Source organism: Ceratotherium simum, chromosome 5 (assembly GCF_057802395.1).
Source record: "Ceratotherium simum simum isolate JZ-2026a chromosome 5, ASM5780239v1, whole genome shotgun sequence".
In the NCBI taxonomy this organism is placed as follows: domain Eukaryota; kingdom Metazoa; phylum Chordata; class Mammalia; order Perissodactyla; family Rhinocerotidae; genus Ceratotherium; species Ceratotherium simum.
In genome coordinates, this window is record NC_141904.1 from 83,736,646 (window position 1) to 83,749,579 (window position 12,934).

The 12,934-nt window shown below is 44.7% G+C and overlaps 2 protein-coding genes across 3 annotated transcripts in view; both read left to right on the forward strand.

Moving 5' to 3' along the window:
* Positions 1–837: 837 nt before the first annotated feature.
* Positions 838–10,643, forward strand: BRK1 (BRICK1 subunit of SCAR/WAVE actin nucleating complex). The gene is made up of 3 exons (XM_014779613.2): positions 838–990; positions 8,917–8,999; positions 9,723–10,643. The coding sequence occupies exons 1-3, from the start codon at positions 873–875 to the stop codon at positions 9,747–9,749; spliced, it is 228 nt and encodes a 75-aa protein (XP_014635099.1). The 5' UTR covers positions 838–872; the 3' UTR covers positions 9,750–10,643.
* Positions 10,644–10,743: 100 nt separating this feature from the next.
* Positions 10,744–12,934, forward strand: part of IRAK2 (interleukin 1 receptor associated kinase 2) — an 85,931-nt gene continuing 83,740 nt past the window's right edge. The window contains exon 1 of one of the 2 annotated variants that reach the window (XM_087431487.1): positions 10,744–12,243. The gene's annotated coding sequence lies outside the window, so the exon portion shown is untranslated. The remainder of the gene's footprint in view (positions 12,244–12,934) is intronic. The other variant, XM_087431488.1, reaches the window with a different exon arrangement.

The window sequence follows — 12,934 nt, forward strand, 5'->3', positions numbered from 1 at the left end:
CTGAGGCCGAGTCCCACATACAGCAACTAGAAGGATGTGCAGCTGTGACATACAACTATCTACTGGGGCTTTGGGGGGAAAAAATAAAATAAATAAAGTCTTTAAAAAAAAAAATAAAAAATAAATGACTGCATAATATTGCCGTAAGTGGTTATACCATCTATTGAGATACAGTTGTTTTTTAATAGATAATACTACAAAGAGCACCTTTGTGCTTAAAGTATTTTTTTTCTTTTTCAAGGATTTTCTTAATGAAATGATTAGGTCAAAGTTTGAAAATTTTTACAGCTCTTGCTAACAATTTACAAATTTCCTTCTGAAGGGACTGTGCCAGTTTACAGTGTGACCAACTATTTGCCAGCCTATCAATTTCCCCTTAGACCCTCCATCACTGGGTATTAACGTTTAAAAAACACAACGTTTTGTTCATTTGATAAGTGCAGGCTGCGACATCATGCTGTGTTGCTGAGAGACATTTTTTAAACGACGTATTTAATGTGGTTTAATCTGCTATACGCATCTCATCGCTGACACAGACCGCAACCTTAGTTTAAAGCAGCTGAGGGACGGGGTGATGCGCGCCCAAGCGCCCTCTAACGCCCATAAACGCCAGGCATCCAGGGGGGAAGCGGGGAGGAGGGGTGGCTGCCTCCCCGCTCGCACTCGATTCTCCCCGCCCGGCTGGAGGCAACTGTTTTCAGGGGCGTGGGAGGAGAGCCGAACCGCAGTCCAGGACGTGACATCGCGCAGGCGCACCACAATGCCTGCGGATTCGTGAGTGCCTAGGGATGGGCGTGGGCTGGCGGCGCAGGCGCACTGGCGGCCTGTAGGGTCGAGGCGCCTGCGCAGTCGCTCGTCCTTAGGCGGCAGCCATGGCGGGACAAGAGGATCCGGTGCAGCGGGAGATTCACCAGGACTGGGCGAACCGGGAGTACATTGAGGTCATCACCAGCAGCATCAAGAAAATCGCGGACTTTCTCAACTCGTTCGGTCAGCGGGCGAGCAGGGGAGGCGGGACGGAGGGAGGTCTCTGAGGCCGATCGGCGGGGACGCTGAGAAGCTTTGAGGGGGCTCTCTGGGCGCCCTCGGCACCGGCCGCTTTTCGCTTTCTCCTTCAGGCTGCAGCTTCCGCCTCTCGCCCTGACCCTTAGGCTCCACCGGGCAGTCCCTGTGGGGTAATCTTGCCCCCGGTTGAGCTCGTCGGCCTCATTGCGTCACCCCGATCCATTAACCAGTCCTTGGTTTTCCCGGCCGCGTCAGGCAGCCCTGTCCGCCCTCTGTGTCTTCTCTTCTCGTCGGTGGTCTCCCCTCTTCCTCTGTGCCCCGCTTCCCTTCCCGTTCCCGCTCTGCGCCGAGCGCGCCTTCCAGAACGCAGCCGCGGCCGTGTAAAGGCGTGACGGCGCCCCGTCTCCTTCAGCGTCGAGTCGACCCTTCAGCCCCTTTCCGTCGCCCCTTCAGCCACCCTCCCGTCGGTCCCTGCCTGTCTGCCGCGTTTGCTGTGCTGAGAGGTAGGAGATGGGGTCAGAGGTAAGGTCCAGATCGTGGAAGGCCGTGGAAGTCTCTGTACTGCTAGCACCTAGCCGACAGTGGGTGTTCCGTCTGCTTCTAGCAAAATCTTGCCTAGGCACGGCCTACTTCTTTCTGCGTTGTTCCGTCTCCTTCTGGACAGCAAGCCTGTAGCAGAGGCTCCAACCCCATGTTCTCCAAGTGTTTCCTTAAGAGGACGGGGCACTGGTGGACCTTCTTACATAATCATAAGGTGTAGGGGTGACATTTCATATCTTTTTCCAGCTAGTGTGCTTTTCTTCCACTAATTCAGCAACATTAAGCAAGGGAAACTGCTGTATAGAAAGATTTAGAAACAGGTTATGTTCTAGCTGGAGGACTGAGGAGTCCTCAGGACGGTAAAGGTGACAGAACGTGCGTCTGGTCAGAAAGCTTCAGAAGAAACTAGATGTCAGTGCAGGGCGTTCTCTCAGGCACTGGGCAACACAGAATGAGAACCGTTTCCTGCACTCACAGAAGTTCTCTCTTGAAGATGAAGTAATTACAGCTTCAGAACAAAGCAGAACATGGTTTTTGTATTAATATATTTACCTACAAAGTGTGCGGGATTATAATCCTGACGTGTCTTGGTGTGGTGGATTTCCTCACTCACCAGGGAGTGGGGGTGAAGGTGCTATTGAGGAGAGAAGAGAATATTATAAATATATGTCAGTGACACATGGTCACACACACAGCTTGCGAGAGAGGTTGTCGTAGGGAGTGGTAGTCAAGACATCATAGATCTCATGTATCCTGGAAAACTGTTTTGAGGACTATGAGTGAAGGAGTATGGTTTAGTGAAAAAGATAAGTGGTTTTGGAGACGGGAGACTGAAGTTCCAAGAGGCTAGACTAATTGATTTTTTTTGTGTGTGTGTGAGGGAGATCAGCCGTGAGCTAACATCCATGCTAATCCTCCTCTTTTTGCTGAGGAAGACCAGCTCTGAGCTAACATCTCTTGCCAATCCTCCTCCTCTTTTTCCCCCCCAAAGCCCCAGGAGATAGTTGTCTGTCATAGTTGCACATCCTTCTAGTTGCTGTATGTGGGGCACGGCCTCAGCATGGCCGGAGAAGCAGTGCGTCAGTGCGCGCCCTGATCCGAACCCGGGCCGCCAGTAGCGGAGCGCTCGCACTTAACCGCTAAGCCACTGGGTGGCCCTAGACTAATTGATTTTAATGAACTGAAAACATTTGAGAAATACTGACCTGTTTACCCTGCCACTCAGATAGGCTGGGTTTCCTCAGTTTTTTTTTTTTTTTAAGGTTCTGTGCAAACTCTTTCAATGTTAGTTCTCATAATTAGTTTCTTCTGCTTTCCTAGAGAGCTAAACTATTATTGGGGGTTCTTCACAACCTTCTGTATTCATAACATTCCCTCAGAGGAAGGACTAGATAAGGGAAACCAAAATATTGCATGCTAGGGAAAGGATGGAATGATGACAGAATCACAGCTTTGAGACTGGCTTACTCTGGAGAGGCAGAGTAAGGAGTTGGATGAATCACTGACATGGAGAGTTTTAGCTTTAAAAGGCAAAATTAAAAGACTTCATTTATCTGGTAGGAGTTAATATCTGATAATGTACACACAGAATATCCAAGGAAAGTATTGAGGATGTCAGTTCAATCAATAAAGCATCCGAAATAATAAGTCAAACTGGGGCTGCTTTTCAAAATTTAAAAGTAATCTGGCATCTCAGTCCCCCAAATTTGGATCTAGGCAGTGTAAAAATTTCATTTCTGAGTACTGACTTGTATTAATAAACTTTTAATACATATGCATTTATCTTTGACATAAATCTTCTTGACATACCAGATCCACTAAATTTAGAGTGGGTGAATTTTGAAACTGACCGAGAATTGAAGAGTTTGAGCTTGGGATTTGCAGAAGAGAAATGTCTCTTTTCTTGCTTTATAAGCAAGGAAATATCTGCTCTGAGAATTTATCAAATGTGCGTGAATCACATTTTGTGATCAGATAAGAGAATAAAGACTTTTCTTTTTGTTTGAGATTTCCAACAAGTCCTAGATTGAGGAAATAGACACACAGAATTCCAATCCTAAGGAGCCAGAAGAAATGGCTTCCATTCACTTAGCTCTGATTCTTCCTTAAAGTGATGATAATAGCCTAATGTTTGGAGTAATTACTAGGTGGTTTTTGAAGATTTTTAGAACGGGAATTTAGTCCTTTTAAAGAAAAGAAGAATTAATTATAAGTAAGAACAGAATTATGAAGCGAGATGAAAAGTTACAGCAAGGTCACTTAGCTGTCAGGTATACCTGAGGCGAGTTCCTGCAGACTGGCAACATCATGATACAAGGGTTTAGACAAGGACCAACAGGCTGAGAAACTGGATAAATCATGAGGATAGACTTGAATACATTGTCTTGGCATTAGATGACTCAGGATGAGCATGTTTGGGATGTATTTTCCCATTCTAAGCCCTTAGTGTGAGTCTTCAGTTCTGATGTATATCTCTGGGGCTTGTATTGTGTTTATGATAACATGATTTGGTGGTGCAAACATTTAATAGGACTTTAGGGGCCATCTGGAGCTCTTTGAAAATGGCAGCAATCTTACAATCCTTACCCTGCCCAGAGTCTGTGTGGGCCGTGTGCTTTGGAGAGGGAACTGTTTTTCAGGATAGCTAATGACTTTCTGAACAGCTTTTACTGTGTGATTCCAGCTGGTGAGAGTAGAGTTATGATCTCTTTGTGGTTTTCTCTTTCAGTGTTGGAGGACCACCTGAACCTGAGGAACACAGATCATAATGCAGTAATAACATCCTAACACTAGGCCTGTTTTGTACTTTGGAATTGAAGTTTCTAAGAATAGATTGTCACAAATGATAGCTTTTTATTTTTATCCCTTTTTTTCCTGATTCTAAAGCTGATATGTGCAGAGAAGTGTAAAGAGAAAAATAGAGAATGTGGCTATTTTAAAATCTCAGTTTTTATACTTGGCCAACAAATTAGCATGCCTCTTGTGACCCCAGCTGGGTGTCAGATGCTGTGAGAAAGGAATAGATAGGAATAAATGGACATAGTTGCCACTCCTAAGAAATTTAGAATTTTGTTGGAGAAATAAGACTTAGCTGCACAAACAATTGAAGAACAAGTCAGTGTTGGTTTTTGTAGGCTAGGGCTGTGTGCAGTAAGAGTTCAGAGAAGAGCTGTCTGGTAACTGGCATTTGTCAGCAGTGATAATGTACATGCACCATCAAGCACCCTGATGAGGACGTCTGGCATTTTCAGTTAAAGTCTGGTGATAATGTACACACAAGTGTACTCTGGTTTCAGATTTCTCCAGCTACTGAATGTTTTCCTAGTGTTTTGTTTGAACCAGTATGTATTTAATGGGATCTGAAATATGACTGAAGTTTCTGGAGTAGAACATTTTATATTTCTCAACAGTGCTTGTCTATGTAGGCCAGTAGCATACGGTAGTGGTGTTCTTGGATTCTGATTCATTACCAGATTGACGGAGCTAGAACAGAACAGCCATCCAGGAAGGAACCCTCCCTTTCACCACCTCACTCCTCCAGATAATTTTGGCATGTCTCTTTTTATGGGATATGACAGGTTGTCAGTGATAACATTCATGGTCTTACTGAAGAGCATACATGATGTGCCTTTGAGCTTCTAAAAACTAGACTGAAAGAGATTTAGTCCTGTTGGGTAGTCCTGGCAGTGGCAGTGTATCCAGGAAAAGGAGGACGCTGAGGTGCTGCTACTCAAGCTAGACCTGGGAATTAGAAGCTGCAGCACTAGCAGATTAAAAAAACAGGATTAGGGCCTGCCCCGTGGCTTAGCGGTTAAGGGCACGCGCTCTGCTACTGGCGGCCTGGGTTCTGATCCCAGACGCGCACTGACGCACAGCTTCTCTGGCCATGCTGAGGCCTCGTCCCACATACAGCAACTAGAAGGATGTGCAACTATGACATACAACTCTCTACTGGGGCTTTGGGGGAAAAAAAAAGGAGGAGGATTGGCAATAGATCTTAGCTCAGAGCCGGTCTTCCTCAGCAAAAAGAGGAGGATTAGCATGGATGTTAGCTCAGGGCTGATCTTCCTCACACAAAAAAAAAGAACAAGATTAAACAGAAGAATGAAGAATGTCCAGAATAGGCGAATCCATAGAGACAGAAAGATTAGTGGGGAATGACTACTAATAGGTACAAGGTTTTTTTAAGGGATTATGAGAATGTTCTACGATTAGATTATGGTGATGCTTGCACAACTCTGTTCTAAAAACTATCGAATTGTATACTTTAAGTAGGTGAAGTTTATGGTGTATAAATTATATCTCAATAAAGCTATTTTTAAAAAAGAATAAGAAGAGTAGCAGTGAAGATGGGTGAGTGGGAAAGGATCTAATATGGAAACAAAAAGAAAAAAAAAAGAGAGGGGCTGGCCCAGTGGTGTAGTGGTTAAGTTCGTGCGCTCTGCTTTCGCAGCCCAGAGTTCACGAGTTCAGGTCCCAGGCGCGGACCTACACACTGCTCTTCAAGCCACGCTGTGGGGGCATCCCATATGCAAAATAGAGGAAGATGGGCACAGATGTTAGCTTAGAGACAGTCTTCCTAAAGGAAAAAAAGAAAGATTGGCAACAGATGTTAGCTCAGAGCCAAACCTCCTCACCAAAAAAAAAGAAAAAAAGAACTAGAAAGTGGAAGAGTTGGGCTGTAAGCAAATTTTAAGAGATGTGGGGAATAAATTATGGCCTAGAAGTTCAAAAGGCTGATAGCTGTGTGTGGTGGGACAGTGTGATGGGAAAGAGTACCATACTGCCCAGTGAGGGAACTGGCTTCAGAACTCAGCTCTGCTACTATTTTGTCCCTTCAGTGATCCAAAATGGGCCTTGGTTTCCCCACTTGTAGAATTAGTGGAGTCACACTAGAGTCAATCTTTTGTGACTGACATACCACTGACATACCAGAATCCATCATTTTTTTCAATAAACATCTCTGTGCCAGGCAAGATGCTAAGGTTACAAAGAGTAATAAGAGACAGTATCTGTCTTTGATTAACTAATTCTAGTGGGGAGACAGACATAATAAATTATAAATTACAAGTACATAAATATCATTTGGCTTTGTAGCATGAACATTTTCTCATGTCATTAAATAGTTTTCAAACTTGTAATTCTTTTTTGGTTAGGAAGACTGGCTCTGAGCTAACATCCATTGCCAATCCTAGCCCTGTGCTAACCCCGTGCCCATCTTCCTCCATTTTGTATGTGGGATGCAGCCACAGCATGGCTTGACGAGCAGTGTGTAGGTCTGAGATTGAACCTGTGAACCCTGGGCTGCCACCGAAGTGGAGCTCATGAACCCAACCACTATGCCACCGGGCTGGCCCCTCAAACATGTAGTTTTTATTTTTATTTTTATTTTTTTAAAGATTTTATTTATTTATTTTTCCCCCAAAGCCCCAGTACATAGTTGTATGTCATAGCTGCACATCCTTTTAGTTGCTGTATGTGGGACGCGGCCTCAGTATGGCCAGAGAAGCGGTGTGTCGGTGCGCGCCCGGGATCCGAACCAGGGCCGCCAGCAGCGGAGCGCACGCACTTAACCGCTAAGCCATGGGGCCGGCCCTCAAACATGTAGTTTTTAATGGCTGTTTTAATAGTCTATCATTAATATGCCATACTTTATCAAACTATTCCTAAGTAATAGTGGTGAACATTCTTGTCTGTTAAATCTGTTATCCAAAGGGGGAAGTGATAACCTAAGACCAAGTGTGTAACTTTCAGATTAGAAATTCAACCATGAACATTTAGGTAAATACAGAAGAGAGAGAATTGTATCTTTCTGGCAGAGACCTCTGATGTCTAATTTGAACTGAAGCTTGAAGGAGAATGTTTAGACAGGTAAGATGAGTAAGATTTGGACATGATGAAATGAAAGTCGAGGCCAGATCAGGCTGTAGGAAGATTTGTTGAAATGGGTGCTGAAGCGCTTTTGCATAACGGCCAGGGAAGGGATGGATAGGAAGGTTGTGAGTTGTGTTAAGTCACTGAGTGAGAGAGTGTCTGGGAGCGGATATTTGAGAATTAAAAAGTGCAGATTATTGAGAGATGACTGAACGACAGTGTTGAAGGAGGTGGTAGGAAGTAATTTTCACGCCCAGAAACCTTTTTCTCCTGTATGTTGAGAATAGTTGGAGAAAGAATAGTCAAGTAGTTTCTGTTAGAGAAGTTTGCAGAGGAACAGGTATTTTAGAGGAAAACTAGGTTTCATTTTGGGTGAGGTGGTGAAAGAAGATTGCAAAAAGTAAAGGAAGAAAAGGAATTTTGCAGTTGGAATGTGGGCTCCACAGGAATCGGATGTTTTCCAAGTGTTCTCTCGTTCTGAAAGGCCTGTGCAGATCTTGATGAAGCGTTGAGTACGCTCCTGGAGTCACAGTAGTGATGTGACTTCTGTGAGCTCAGAAACACTGGCACCTTCCCTCCTCCCCATGGTCTCTGCTACTTTCTTGGCCTCCACTTTTCGTCCCTATTGAGATTATTTTCTTCCTCTTGTTATTTCCCCTCTCTTGAAACTCTTGGTTTGCCTATGAGCCAATGGCCCGTCTGTACAGCCCCGGTGTATTAGTTTTCTGTTGCTGCGGTAACAAATTACCACAATGTAGCAGCTTAAACCATATAAATTTATTATTTTACAGTTGTGTAGAGTAGATCAGAAACCCAACACTGGTTCACTGGCCTGAAATCAAGGTGTTAGCAGGGCTGCCTTCCTTTCTGGAGGCTCTAGGAGAGGATCTGTTTCCTTGCTCATTGGGTTGTTGGCAGAATTCCGTTTCTTGTGGCTCTAGGACTGAAATCTCTGTACCCTTGCTGGCTGTCAGCTGAGGTTCCCAACTTCTAAAGGTCACTTGAATACCTTGGCTCATGGCCCCCTTCCTCCATCTTCGAAGCCAACAATGGCAGGTTGAGATCTTCTCACGCTTCCCATCTCCTCTTCTTCCGCCTTTCCTCTGCCTTTCTCGTCTACGTTTATGGACTTGATTAGATCGGGCCTATCTAGATAATCCAGGAGCTCAAAGTCCTTAACCTTAATCACATCTGCAAAGTCCCTTTTGCCATGTAGGGTACATATTCACAGGTTCCAGGGATTAGGATTTGGACATCTTGGGGGAGCCATTATTCTCTCCCTACCACATTTGGTAGGAAGTTCAACAGATCTGTGCTCCTAAGAGACTTCTCACCTTATCCTCTCCACTCCCCTGCTTTGCGTACCTGCTCCCATTTGTACCCTGCACGATATGTCATTTGTCTTTTTCAGCTTAGGGGCCGTGTGTGTGTGTGTGTCTGTCTGTGTGTCTGTGTCTGGAATGACATTAATCCTGAACATCAGTCTCCTTTTACCAGATATGTCTTGTCGTTCAAGACTTGCAACACTAAACGAGAAATTGACAGCCCTTGAACGGAGAATAGAGTACATTGAAGCACGGGTGAGTATGGTGGGAAGGTGCTTCCTCATGAGGCTGGGCAATGGCTGTGCAAGAGAGAACGCATATTTCCTCTTATTGCTGAAACAAACCTGGAAGCAGAAACAGGCTTCAAGAAGTTAAGTACCGGGCCGGCCCCGTGCCTTAGCGGTTAAGTGTGTGCGCTCCGCTGCTGGTGGCCCGGGTTCAGATACCGGGCACGCACCGACGCACCGCTTGTCCGGCCATGCTGAGGCTGCATCCCACATACAGCAAGTAGAAGGATGTGCAGCTATGACATACAACTATCTACTGGGGCTTTGGGGGAGAAAAAATAAAATTAAATTAAATTAAAAAAAAGAAGTTAAGTACCTTGCCTGCATTGGCACCAGGTGTCTGGGACTCCAAAGCTGTTGTCTTTTCTACTGCTCCCAATCACTTAGGATCTGAAATAAGATTTTTTTTTTTTTTAAGATCCCTCCTATCCTTTTGATAATTTTATTTTATTTATTTATTTTTTCCCCCCAAAGCCCCAGTAGACAGTTGTATGTCATAGCTGCACATCCTTCTGGTTGCTGTATGTGGGATGCAGCCTCAGCATGGCCGGAGAAGTGGTGCATCGGTGCGCGCCCGGAATCCGAACCGGGCCGCCAGCAGCAGAGCACGTGCACTTAACCACTAAGCCACAGGGCCGGCCCTGTCTCCTATCCTTTTGAATTTATCTAATTGTCAGTTTTCCTTTGACAGGTGACAAAAGGTGAGACCCTCACCTAGAACTGTGCCATGCTGCTGCTGGGAAGTTGCTTTACAGAACACAGGCCTACGTGGGAAAGGCCCCAGCAGCCTTCAGCTCCTCCTTCTCTCCTTAAAGAGCAACAGGGCTTCTTGTTTTTCTTTTTTTCAAAAATGTGGCCTTTGGGCTCTGCCGTGTACATCTGAGAGTGTGATGTGGCATGTGGGGAGAGGTCCAGGGGGGACTCTTGGAAACAACATTAGGCATTTTACCTTTTCAGTAACATTTTGTAGAACTACTTGTCAATGTATTTGAGGCATTCAAAGCCAAAAGCCCGGGAGTCCTTGTTAAGGTCCTCCCCACCACTCTCTCTCTCTCTCTCAGACTTTCCTTACAGCTCTCATTGCCTCTGCATTGATTCTATAAACAGTCTTTGTCTCCTCCCCACCTTTGATGGGGGGTGGGAGGCAGTCCTGGCTGAGACACTCACCTCCTGGCAAGGTGGCTGCCAGAGAATGTTGTTGCTAACCCAACAGTGTCTTGTCCTTTTGGGGAGGTCCAGGCCAGATCCCCACTTGGCTTAAAGGGACATTTTCAGAGTTTTCTTTCTGTCACTTGGGGTGTCTTTGCCTCTCATATTTCCCTAATAAACTCCTCAACTTTATCTGACTGCTGTGATTGTGGTGGGGAGAGGAGCTAGAGATGGGACTCATCTATTCCACAGAAACTGATGTGTGGGATTATTGTTATAACATAAAACTTTCAGATGTAGCTGTTTGATCAAAGCCCAGGTGGCTTACCAGTTGGAGCCCCCATATTTGGACTTTGAGCTGACTAATTCATCCTGGGAATCCCTTGGTCATTCAGCAGACATTTACCAAGTACTTACTGTGTAGGCTCATTAAGCTCCAATAAAAGATACCATGTTGAATCAAGGTGTGATGCTTACAGTCTATTGAAATACCAGCATCCACACAATTTAACCACAATCCAGGGCAGACTATTAGTTTTATAAGGTACAAGCTAAATATCTCCTTCTTTTTTTTTTTTTTTTAAAGATTTTATTTATTTATTTTTCCCCCAAAGCCCCAGTACATAGTTGTCTGTCATAGCTGCACATCCTTCTAGTTGCTGTATGTGGGACACGGCCTCAGCATGGCTGGAGGAGTGGTGCCTCCGTGCGCACCCGGGATCCGAACCCGGGCCGCCGGCAGCGGAGCGCACGCACTTAACCGCTAAGCCACGGGGCCGGCCCAATATCTCCTTCTTTTGAAAAGCAAATAGTTTAAACAGAAGATTCTAAAACTTTTCATTCTCGCACTCAAAGCTTGCTATGAACTTGTGCCAGCCTACTTCTAGAGGCTTATCTCCTATATAGAATCTTCATTTTAGTTACAAAGAAGTCATAATGCTCTGTACACACTAATTTCCCCTTATTCAAATCGTACTTGCCATTAAAAGTCTAGCTCAAGCCAGACCTCCTCCAGGAAGTTCTCCTGGACTTGACTTTTTCACTCAGCACCGCCCTTTTCCTTTTCTCAGTCCCTCCCATCCTACCATGCTAACACTACACTTCAGCTCTGGGTTTGATCTTGTCATGCATTGTTCCCTAATTTAGTGTCTGCAGGAGCGCCTTTTCCTGTAGTATTGCCCAGCTGGGTGCCTTGCAGAAGGCACGTAGTTAGTAAGTACCAGTTGAACTGACTTGTAGAGCTGAAGCTGCTTTGTACTGTCACACCTTTTTAGAACTCCTGCTCAGACCTTTAGAAGACCATTTTTTTAAGTAGTCCCTTCATTTAAAAATGGGGTTTTACAATGGAGACAAAACAGACATCCTTTACTTTGGTAAGTGCTGTTTTTGGACATTACTGAGCTCACCTGTAGAGTGCTTTTAACAGTCACTTGAGTTCATTATTCATAATATCTCCCCTATCCTTTCCAGGATAGAGAAAGAAGTACTTCTAAAGTTCAAGTTTTGGATTATCTGGTGCTCTGCCATCAATTTAACAGATATTTTGTTGAGTTCCAGTATACAAGGACTATAATGTAAGACGGTAATAGGGGCAACAGTGATGGTAATCTGTATAAGCAGGAAAAGCCCGTCCTTTAATGAGATTACATGTGAAAATGCTCGATAAATTTTTTATGGTCCTATAGATACTAATCTGTTAATTTATTGATATAATATTTCTAAAAAAAGTTAGTGCTCTAAATAATACCATCTTGCTAATGGTAACCTGCTGGTTGTAAAGAGCAATTGGTAACATTTGGTGTAGGAAACAAGTGAACCCAGCCTTGTCTAGTAGTAGTCACTCCTCCATCTTACCTGGCACTGTGAGGCGTCAGAGTGCTTTCCCTGGTTAGCACCTGCTTAATGAAGCAAGGTATAGCTAGGACTGTCTGTCATTCATTGAGTGTGACTGTGTGCTAGATGTGCTGTTTTATGATCTTCATTTCATTTAATCCTCAGGCTGGAAGAAGTAGGCATTCTTACCTCCATGTAACAGATGAGGAACAAGTTTAGAGACATACGAAGTAAGTGAAGGTGCTAGGATTTGAACCTAGACCTACCTGCCTCAGACTACCCGTTCTACTCTTCATGTGGTGTAACCAGATCTAAAACTTTCTTTCTTATTCCTAGTCCAGTGCTCTTTCACCCTTCTCACATTAGATACTCTTTACGCTGTTACACATCTGTTAGTGTGTTTTTTTGTTTTTGTGAGCGAGATCAGCCCTGAGCTAACATCCATGCTAATCCTCCTCTTTTTTGCTGAGGAAGACCGGCTCTGAGCTAACATCTATTGCCAATCCTCCTCCTTTTTTTCCCCAAAGCCCCAGTAGATAGTTATATATCATAGTTGCACATCCTTCTAGTTGCTGTATGTGGGACGCGGCCTCAGCATGCCCGGAGAAGCGGTGCGTCCGTGCATGCCCGGGATCCGAACCCAGGCCGTCAGTAGCGGAGTGCGTGCGCTTAACCGCTAAGCCACGGGGCCGACCCCAATATGTTAGTGTTATATGCCTCCTCACCTTTCTTTTGTAAAGCAGGCTTCGTGGTTTTTTCTTGCTATCTGGCAAAACTGTTTGCGTTGATGTCTATATTGTCTAGTTTCACTTCTTCCAGCTTCCTTAAGTCATACACATCTTTGCGCTTAGGTCACTGCAGTCCGTAAATGTGTTACCCTAACCCACCATTTAGTTTGTCCCCAACGTGTCACTTCGACTT